We start from the raw sequence: 10,818 nt of genomic DNA, 5'->3' as shown, positions 1-10,818 counted from the left end.
AAGTTGGTTTGGTGATTATAGCTGTAAGCACTACAGGGAGCAGAATAATAATAATAGAGATTAGTCTTGCTTTCAGCAAGCACATTAAATGTTTTATGATGAAGTAGGTAGGGAGATCACATGGAGGGGGGATGTTTGTTAAGTAAATATTTAAAGGCCAATAAACCCTCTTCTATTTGATAAAAAAAAACGGTTACAGGGTTTGTTTATGAAGAAAATGAGTTTGGTGGCTATAAAGGGGTTGTCAAATGTGAGGCTGAAACTCAGCGTAGAGACACATCTCTTCACCTCAAGACCTGAACTTTTGCTTTGGAATTTCAGGTAGGTCTATAGATGATTATTTTAATAGAATGACTAATCACTTATTAATATGCATTGTCATGAAACAGGCAGGGAGTAGGTCTCGAACCGTCAACCTTCTAGCCCGAAGTCCAGCAAGCTGTCGACTGTGCCCCAAAAGCATTCTCAAGCGGCAGAGTGGATATCCGCGCTCATAACCCCAGGGTCGTTACAGTATATGTATATAAAATAAATTGTACAAGAGGGCATGTGACACCATTTTTTAGCATGGCTATGCTGTGGTCATAGGTATGAGGTGAAGCCGAGTACAGTAGACCAGCACAGCTGTGCAAAACATTTGTATCGCATAACCTTGTGTGTACAATTGCTTTTCAACAATGGGTTACTTATTACATTAAATGAAATGTACGCAGATAACACAATCACTTCAAACTGAAGCTGGAGAGAGAGCAAACCAGCTGCATTTCGTTTAGTTTGACCTGTTATTCTATGGCCATGTCTTTATATCCATAAACAGTATGCTGATGCATGATTTCACCTGTCTCAGAAACACTATCTGTCTTGTCCTGACACGTTTATTCTCTATGGGCCGGTGGAGATCGATTTTTTTTTTTTAAAAACTATGTTGCAAAGGTCGGAGAGGCAGATAGGAATGTTTGGTCAAATCAAGCAAAGCAAGTGTTATGCTAGAAGCAAGAGAAAATAACATCTAGATGCGTTTTTACAGTGAAGATCATGTTAAAGTTCCAATGCTGCTGTTTTCATCTCAATATCAAAATAATTTCTGGGTTACAATGAGGTCCCTTTACTGTGCTTTCTGGGTTACAATGAGGTCCCTTTACTGTGCTTTCTGGGTTACAATGAGGTCCCTTTACTGTGCTTTCTGGGTTACAATGAGGTCCCTTTACTGTGCTTTCTGGGTTACAATGAGGTCCCTTTACTGTGCTTTCTGGGTTACAATGAGGTCCCTTTACTGTGCTTTCTGGGTTACAATGAGGTGTGCTTTCTGGGTTACAATGAGGTCCCTTTACTGTGCTTTCTGGGTTACAATGAGGTCCCTTTACTGTGCTTTCTGGGTTACAATGAGGTCCCTTTACTGTCCCTTTACTGCTTTCTGGGTTACAATGAGGTCCCTTTACTGTGCTTTCTGGGTTACAATGAGGTCCCTTTTTCTGGGTTACAATGAGGTCCCTTTACTGTGCTTTCTGGGTTACAATGAGGTCCCTTGCTTTCTGGGTTACAATGAGGTCCCTTTACTGTGCTTTCTGGGTTACAATGAGGTCCCTTTACTGTGCTTTCTGGGTTACAATGAGGTCCCTTTACTGTGCTTTCTGGGTTACAATGAGGTCCCTTTACTGTGCTTTCTGGGTTACAATGAGGTCCCTTTACTGTGCTTTCTGGGTTACAATGAGGTCCCTTTACTGTGCTTTCTGGGTTACAATGAGGTCCCTTTACTGTGCTTTCTGGGTTACAATGAGGTCCCTTTACTGTGCTTTCTGGGTTACAATGAGGTCCCTTTACTGTGCTTTCTGGGTTACAATGAGGTCCCTTTACTGTGCTTTCTGGGTTACAATGAGGTCCCTTTACTGTGCTTTCTGGGTTACAATGAGGTCCCTTTACTGTGCTTGTTTTAAATTCAAATGGTAAAAAAATAAACAAAAATAGCTTCTTAAAAAAATTCACAACAAGGCCAATGATGACTTTTAAACAGTTACAGAGGTTAATGTCTGTGATAGGAGATAACTGAGGATGAATCAACAACATTGTAGTTACTCCACAATACTAACCTAAATGACAGAGTGAAAAGAAGGAATTTGGCAAAGAAATTACATTTATGTCCTGAATACAAAGCATTATATTTGGAGAAAATCCAACACAACACATCACTGAGTACCACTTTTCACATTTTCAAGCATGATGGTTGATGCATCATGTTATGGGTATGCTTGTCATTGGAAAGGACTAGACATTTTTGGGAGGATAAAAATAAACTGAATAGAGCTAAACACAGGCAAAATCCTAGAGGAAAACCTGGTTCAGTCTGCTTTCCACCAGCAGACAATAACCTAAAATAAGGCCAAATATACACTGGAGTTACTTAAAAATATGACATTGAATGTTCCTGAGTGGCCTAGTCACAGTTTTGACTTAAATTGGCTTGAAAATCTATGGCATTACTTGAAAATGGCTGACTAGCAATGGTCAACACCCAATTTGACAGAGCTTGAAGAATTAAAAAAAAAAATCTGCAAATATTGTACAAGACTGCTGTAATCGATGCCAAAGGTGATTTAACACGTATTGACCCAGGGGTGTGAATACTTATGTAAATGAGATATTTCTGTATTGAATTTTCAATACATTTGCTAACATTTCTAAAGACATGTTTTCATTTTGTCATTATGGGGTAGGGTGAGAAGAAAAGAATATAGGCTGGGCTGATGGGACAGTGGATGTGCAATGGTTTCTCAGGTCGAACAATAAAGAAGTAGCCTATTTTTGCGTCATAGGCCTACCCTTTGTAAACAACTTTTTTAGCACGGCTTAAAACGTACAGTATCTCAACCAATCACAAAGCTTGTTTTTACCAACCCTTTTTGGATATTAGTATGTATACATCTGGAAAAGCTATTGAACTTTAACACTGTAAATATACATATATTTTTTCTTCTAATTTGCAGTCATGGCATCTTCAGCACTGCTGATACTCCTGTTATATGCAACCTCAATTGGGACCACTGTATCAATTGAAGACTTAGAATACTACACAAGAGAAAGAATTGAGAAATCTACTGAATTATTTGAAAAGAGTTTGGAAATTGTACAAATAATAGTTGAGGCAAAGGATCCATCAGATTGGACTAGTGTACTTAAGAAAGTCTTAAAGTTCACGGCACGTTATGGCCCTGCCTTTGGTGGTTTTGCTGGTGCTGCTGTAAATTTTGCCCTGGCATTTGTCGGTCAAGATGACCCCGTGTTAGCTGAGGTGAAGACTCAGTTTGCAGAGGTTAACAGAAAGCTTGACTCAATCACTTTGCAAATCAACTCTCTGAAAACTGAAGTCCAGTGGGTAGCCTACGCCAGTGTCTACTCTCAAGACGAGCTTAAGATCAGCAACTCCTGGGACATGTTCACGGATTTCATGACGGAGAGCATGGCAGCCAAGGACAAGGACAAGAAGAGACAACTGGTGGAGAAGTATGTAACCGTTTACAACTTTAATTGTAGTTACTGCTTTAAAAATCAGTGATGGTATCCAACATTCTACCCTCTGTAACCACTGTGAATTTTGACCATTTCCCCAACAGGTTAGATGGTTCTAGAACTGAGGTGGCATTTGCCTACCTTGCATTTTCACCCATAACAAAAATAACTTGACAAATGACTAATAGTTACACATCATAAATGGTTTTGTTTATATTGAACTGTTGATCAATGATAAAACCTAATACAAGTCCTTTATACTGCAAAACGTTATGTTTATGCATTGTTTAAAATACACTACATAACCAAAAGTATGTGGACACCTGCTCATTAAACATCCCATTCCAAAATCCTGGGCATTAATATGGAGTTGGTCCCCCTTTGCTGCTATAACAACCTCCACTCTTCTGGAAAGGCTTTCCACTAGATGTTGGAACATTGCTCTGGGTACTTGCCTCCATTCAGCCACAAGAGCATTAGTGAAGTCGGGCACTGATGTTGGGCACGGATGTTGGGCGATTAGGCCTGGTTCAGTCAGCGATTCAATTCATCCCAAAGGTGTTCGATGGGGTTGAGATCTGTGCTCTGTGCTCTGTGCTGGCCAGTCAAGTTCTTCCACACTGATCTCAACAAACCATATCTGTATGGACCTCGCTTTGTGCATGGGGGCATTGTCCTCAATATATTTTGTCATGCAGAAACAGGAAAGGGCCTTTCCCAAACTGTTGCCACAAAGTTGAAAGCACAGAATCATCTAGAATATGATTGTATGCTGTAGTGTTAAGATTTCCCTATGTTGGAACTAAAGGGCCCGAACCATGAAAAACAGCCCCAGACCATTATTCCTTCTCCACAAAACTTTACAGTTGGCACTACGCATTGGAGCAGGTAGCGTTCTCCTCACTTCCGCTAAAACTCAGATTTGTTCATTGACTGCAGAAAACACGTTTCCACTGCTCCAGAGTCCAATGGCGGTGAGCTTTACACCACTCCGACCGACGCTTGGCATGGTGATCTCAGGCTTGTGTATGGCTGCTCAGCCATGGAAACCCATTTCATGAAGCTATTGTGTTGATGTTGCTTCCAGAGCCAGTTTGGATCTCGGTAGTGAGTGTTGCAACCGAGGACAGATGATTTTTACACACTACGCGCTTCAGCACTCGGCGGTCACATTCTGTGAGCTTGTGTGGCCTACCACTTGGCAGCTGAGACGTTTTTGCTCCTAGACGTTTCCACTTAACAATAACAGCACTTACAGTTCACTGGGGCAGCACTAGCAGGGCAGAAATTTCACGAATGACGGTGCAACATTGAAAGTATCTGAGCTCTCCAGTAAGGCAATTCTACTGCAAATGTTTGTATATGGAGATTGCATGGCTGTGTCCTCGATGTTATACACCTGTCAGCAACGGGTGTGGCTGAAATAGCTGAATCCACTCATTTAAAGCAAAGTCCACATACTTTTGTATGTATAGTGTACTTACAGATGTGGTATCTTAATTTGATCCAGTTTGCTACAGATGGAAAATAATCCAGCAGTAAAAGGAAATGTGAATAATTATGTGGATAATATTTAATGTATATTTTTGTAGCGGTTGATAGATTTTTCGTACCGGAAAATCAAGTCTGAAATGTCAAAGTGGAAATTACAAACTTAAGAAGCCCGTTAAAATCTCAAATACACTAAAAGTAAAGTATTGCAGAAAAGTTATCTTGCAAATTAAGACCCTACATCTGATCCTATCTATATATTATTTTGAATGCTAGAAAGTAAACTAAAGTATTTACTATATTGTATAGATTGATTCAAAGCAAATAAGGCTATTAAATGACCTATCATTATTTTACAAATATGCAAGATTTATGTCATTGGTGATACCGCCTCGAAAATCACTCATTGCAAAGATATACAAGGACCTTGAGCATTCCTTCCATTGCCAAGCTGTTATCAGGGGAGGGATGTATATTGAAGACAATTATTAGGTAATTGCACCCTTTTAGCATTTGAAGATTCCATTAATAATTTGGTGTCTAAATAAAAAGTGCATTTGGTGTTACTCTATTTAAATGAAGGGAAATTACATTGTGAGCAAAGTTATTAATCAAATAGTTTCAGTATATCATTTTTTAAGTGTTAATGTACTTAGATTTGAGCATCGGTGGCCTTCACTTCAGAAAATCCTTAATTACCTCAAATGTGTAATTGGTGTTACCATCATTGCCGTTGCTACTTCTATTTGCAGCACAGTGTCACCATTATGGGAAACACATCAAAAACATCAAAACAGTTCATAAAGTGCCATAGTAGTTGATGTAGATGGAAAGATGTACCCAAATACACTTACAAGATGTCATGCTCAAATGCCACTTCAATTCAAGAATGACCCATTAGACGAAAACTAGTGTAAGAAATCAGAACAAACATTTTCTACCAATCAAAAGATACAGCTATTTCCGTAACCACATCAACTACTTTTTCACTCAACTTTTAGAAACAAATGCAATTTTGACCACTTTCCTCCCAAAATTGCCAAAAAAGTAGGTTATGCAATATTTGTCTATTTCGCTGCTATTCAAATCAGCAATCAGAACAGATATATATTCTACCAATAAAAAGATACAGATTTCAGTAACCACATCAAGTTTTTTCTTTCTTTCTTTCTTTCTTTCTTTCTTTCTTTCTTTCTTTCTTTCTTTCTTTCTTTCTTTCTTTCTTTCTTTTTTTCTTTCTTTCTTTTAAACTCAACTAAACTAACTTCCAACTGTTGAAATAACACACAAAGAAAAATTCCTAATAAGGTTTGTTGCCTGACAATTAAGTTTTATGATTCTGATTCTGAGGTTCACCCAGTTCTATGAGAACACAGCAACTGAGAACAGCGTCACCAATTTCTACAAATACCTGACGGGAGACCAGCCTTCACTCTCCGAAAACCTCCTGGAGCTCACAGTAAAAAAATTCAGTGGTGAAGTTGAAAAGGTGAAGACATACAGCACATATTTCAGAGGTCTGATGTGGAAGGGCCTGCAGCTGAATCTCGTCTATTACAAGCTGAAGGACTTCAACACAGAGGCCAAGGCCAAGCAGTCAATTATTCAGTTTTACAACGTTACCCAAGCTCACACACAAACAGTGCTGAAATGCATTGAGAACTTTGAACAGTACATGAAGAACGATGTGGAAGTGATTGGCACATCCGAATCCTTAGAAATGACCCCACTAGCTACCACAGTTAGAGAGTTTTTGAATAAAAAGTACTTCTGGTATGACTGGATAGTTGCTGTGTACAAAAAGGAAGATGCCAGTAGCCATGACATGGTACATTTTACCAAGATTCCTCTTGAGAAGTTCATTGTTGCTGTGAGCTTCTCAGAGAAAGGCAACCATTTTATTGGAAATACTATAAAAGAATACGCTTCTAACTGTGTGAAAAACATAGAGTGTTCAAAGCCTGAAGTGCTGAACAAACTTCCTGAATGTTCATATAAATACAGCAGGTATGGTCCTTCTACATACAAATTGGCTATGACTCAAATTGCAGCTATCCATATTTCAACAAAAAAAGATGGGTTTTCTGAAACTCCAGATGCGCTAATCAGAAATGACTGTCACTGGGGCTTCTTTTCAGTCTATGTAAAAAGTGATAACCAGATTAAACAACTTGACCCCTGCTCTGGCAACACTGACTGTGGAAATGGCCTATGCAAGAGAATATTAGACACCTCTTTGACAATTTGTGAATGCAATGAGGGCTTCTATGGTGAAAAGTGTGAGATCAATATTCAGGACGATGTGATGACCGTGAATGTAAATGTGGGTGAAGATGCCGAAGCATAACAGATGGCTGGTAGGGAGGATGTGTAATTGGCTGGAGCTAAATACATGTCATGGTTTCAAACACATCGTTTCTATTTCAGCTGTTATTATGATTCATCCTCCCCTCATCTGCTTCCTGTGCAGAATGTGTCTTTCTTTCTCTGTGCCTGCAGGCTCTCGTTTTGTCTAATCTTGATTATTATCCAGTCGTGTGATCCAGTGCTACAAGGAAAGACCTAGTTAAGCTGCAGCTGGCCCAGAACAGAGCTGCACATTTGCTCTTAATTGTAATCAGAGGGCTGATGATGGCTAATTTCCCGAGGTTGCAAAATTCTGGTAACTTCCCCAAAATTACCAGGTATTCCAGAAATACTAGTTAGAAGAAAAGCACGGGAAATCCAGCAAACCTGGGGATATTCAAAAAAATTGGAATTTTGGGAAAGTTGACAGAATTTTGTAATGGTGCCATTCTGCCAGAGAGTAGGACATTCATCTAACCATCATCATTTTCAGAATTCCAAACTAAAAATATCCCCCAATTGACTCATACAAATCATGATCTAAGAAAATGTATATACATAATCTTTTATTTTTTAAGTGACTGCTATAAGCAATGCAAACGCAAATATTTCAGCCTCTATCCTATCACATTTTTTACATTCATGTATATTTGTACAGGAATATATATACACAGATCATCATGTCTAAGATCATTGTTACATGTATCCAACATAAACCTTCAACACCCTGTTATGGATAGACGATGTTAAACCACTGTAATGCTTTTATGCTTGTGCTTCTGTAAAGCCATACTTCATTTTCTAATGCAATAAACATTGAATTCCGAAACCAACAGTATGTGTTTGTCTCTTTGCACCTGTACCATGATTACAGATTATTATAATGAGGATGAAAGACTATTGTGCTGATTTCACTTGATTTTGGGGGGTTGTCCTATATTATAAACAACATGGGAGATCTGGGAATGGAAGTACCATCCATCCCTACATGTCAAAAAGATGATCAAAATACATTGTCTGAAAGGAAACTGATCTTGGCTTCTTCATCATCATCATCATCATCACCATCATCATAATCATCATCAGCAGCAGCAGCAGCACCATCATCATCATCATCATCATCATCATCATCATCATCATCATCACCATCAGTAATATACATTGTTCTTTCTAAATTAGAGGGTTGGTAAACTTATTTTAGGACGTCACAAATGGTGTACTGAATTAGAGTTGACAGAACAAGATCAGAATAAGTACTACACTGTTTACGTTCTGTACTGTTTTTCCTCTCACTAAACCCTTGCTTTGAGTCTGACTTTTCCTCTTATCTCATTAATAAGGAGAAGAACAGAAACACATTCTGAATAAAGGCTTTATTTGGTCATGGGAAACCTTGATTCATCCTTCATGGCAAGGAGGAACTAGTCATGACTTATATTAGCAAAAAGCTTACTTCCTCAGCTATCAGATACAAAAAAACATACAAGATCATGTACATTTAAAAAAATATATATATATTTCACCTTTATTTAACCAGGTAGGCTAGTTGAGAACAAGTTCTCATTTGCAACTGCGACCTGGTCAAGATAAAGCTTAGCAGTGTGAACAGACAACACAGAGTTACACATGGAGTAAACAATTAACAAGTCAATAACACAGTAGAAAAAAGGAGAGTCTATATACATTGTGTGCAAAAGGCATGAGGAGGTAGGCGAATAACCACAACTTTGCAGATTAACACTGGAGTGATAAATGATCAGATGGTCATGTACAGGTAGAGATATTGGTGTGCAAAAGAGCAGAAAAGTAAATAAATATAAACAGTATGGGGATGAGGTAGATAAAATTGGGTGGGCTATTTACAGATAGACTATGTACTATGTAGAAAATATGAAAACATGATGATATGAAATGCTATCATAAACCTATTTGTCAGAGACAACATTTTTTTGGCGTAACCTTAGATTGTAAACTGCCATGGTCAAAACATATAGATGGTTGTAAAGATGGGGAGAGGTCTGTCCGTAAAAAAGAGATGCTCTGCTCAAAAAGCAAGTTCTGCAGGCTCTCGTTTTGTCTAATCTTGATTATTATCCAGTCGTTTGGTCCAGTGCTACAAGGAAAGACCTAGTTAAGTTGCAGCGGACCCAGAACAGAGCTGCACGTTTTGCTCTTAATTGTAATCAGAGGGCTGATATAAATACTATGCCAGTCTCTCTTGGCTAAGAGTTGAGGAGAGACTGACTGCATCACTTCTTTTTACAAGAAACATTAACGTGTTGAAAATTCCAAATGGTTTGCATAGTCAACTTACACACAGCTCTGACACACACACTTATCCCACCAGACATGCCACCAGGGGTCTTTTCACAGTCCCCAAATCCAGTGTAAATTCAAGAAAGTGTACAGTTTTATATAGAGCCCTTATTGCATGGAACTTCCTTCCATCTCATATTGCTCAAATAAACAACAAACCTGGTTAAAAAAAAAAAGATTGCGGCAACACCTCGCTGCACAATGCCTCTCCCCTGTTTGACCTAGATAGTTTGTGTGTATGCATTGATATGTAGGCTACAGTAGTTCTGTCCTTGAGCTGTTCTTGTCTATTGATGTCCTGTATTATGTCATTCTGTATTATGTTTCTGTCACGCCCTGACCTTAATTATCTCTGTTTTCGTTATTATTTTGGTTAGGTCAGGGTGTGACGAGGGTGGGTATGTTAGTTTTTGTATTGTCTAGGGGTTTTGTATATCTAGGGGTTTTGGTAGTTATAGGTAGTGTGTATGTCTATGGTGGCCTGAATTGGTTCCCAATCAGAGGCAGCTGGTTATCGTTGTCTCTGATTGGGGATCATATTTAGGTAGCCATGTTCCTTTTTGTTTTTTTAGGTTCTTGGTCTATGTTTAGTTGCCTGTCTGCACAATGCAGATTAGCGTCATGGTTCATTTTGTTAATTTGATCAGTGTTCTTTCTTTAATTAAAGAATAATGTATGCTTACCGCGCTGCGCCTTGGTCTCCTCCTTACGACGGCTGTGACAGTTTCATGTTTTGTGTGGACCCCAGGAAGAGTAACTGCTGCTTTTGCAACAGCTAATGGGGATCCTAATAAAATACCAAATACCCTAAAAAGTGGGTGAATAAGGCCAGAATTATTTTGAATAATTTCTGAATATAGTACAATACAATTTAAGACCATCAGATTCCTCTTATAACTGTAAATAACATATTTATATACTTACTGATAGTTATTTTGTGGTATAATTTTGTAATTCTGCGGGGGGTGTTGTATGTACTTGACAGCCTGTCTCTCTTCCTCACAGCCATGGATTATTTATAGATTACAGTTCCTGACCTTCATCTTTTATCTTGTGTTCTTTGTGTCTGACCAGCAGACACCATTCTATTTCAAATCTAATGCGTTTTGATTTTGTATAAATATTTTATTTCATGTAGGGTGGACATACTTTTTTTGTACA

General features: G+C 38.5%; 1 protein-coding gene across 1 annotated transcript; it reads left to right on the top strand.

Annotated features, from left to right (window-relative positions):
- The first annotated feature begins 211 nt into the window (after positions 1-211).
- Positions 212-8,174, top strand: LOC135564736 (uncharacterized). The gene is made up of 3 exons (XM_065010710.1): positions 212-321; positions 2,982-3,498; positions 6,346-8,174. The coding sequence occupies exons 2-3, from the start codon at positions 2,984-2,986 to the stop codon at positions 7,340-7,342; spliced, it is 1,512 nt and encodes a 503-aa protein (XP_064866782.1). The 5' UTR covers positions 212-321; positions 2,982-2,983; the 3' UTR covers positions 7,343-8,174.
- Positions 8,175-10,818: the final 2,644 nt, after the last annotated feature.

The sequence above is a fragment of the Oncorhynchus nerka genome, linkage group LG26, assembly GCF_034236695.1.
Source record: "Oncorhynchus nerka isolate Pitt River linkage group LG26, Oner_Uvic_2.0, whole genome shotgun sequence".
In the NCBI taxonomy this organism is placed as follows: Eukaryota; Metazoa; Chordata; class Actinopteri; order Salmoniformes; family Salmonidae; genus Oncorhynchus; species Oncorhynchus nerka.
This window is presented reverse-complemented; position numbering and strand designations above follow the sequence as displayed.

Bases quoted from the DNA above. Each gene is read 5' to 3' on its own strand.
- LOC135564736 (XM_065010710.1), top strand. From the start codon at position 2,984: ATGGCATCTTCAGCACTGCTGATACTCCTGTTATATGCAACCTCAATT. The intron at 3,499-6,345 runs GTATGTAACCGT...TCTGATTCTGAG, and splicing joins AAGAGACAACTGGTGGAGAA to GTTCACCCAGTTCTATGAGA.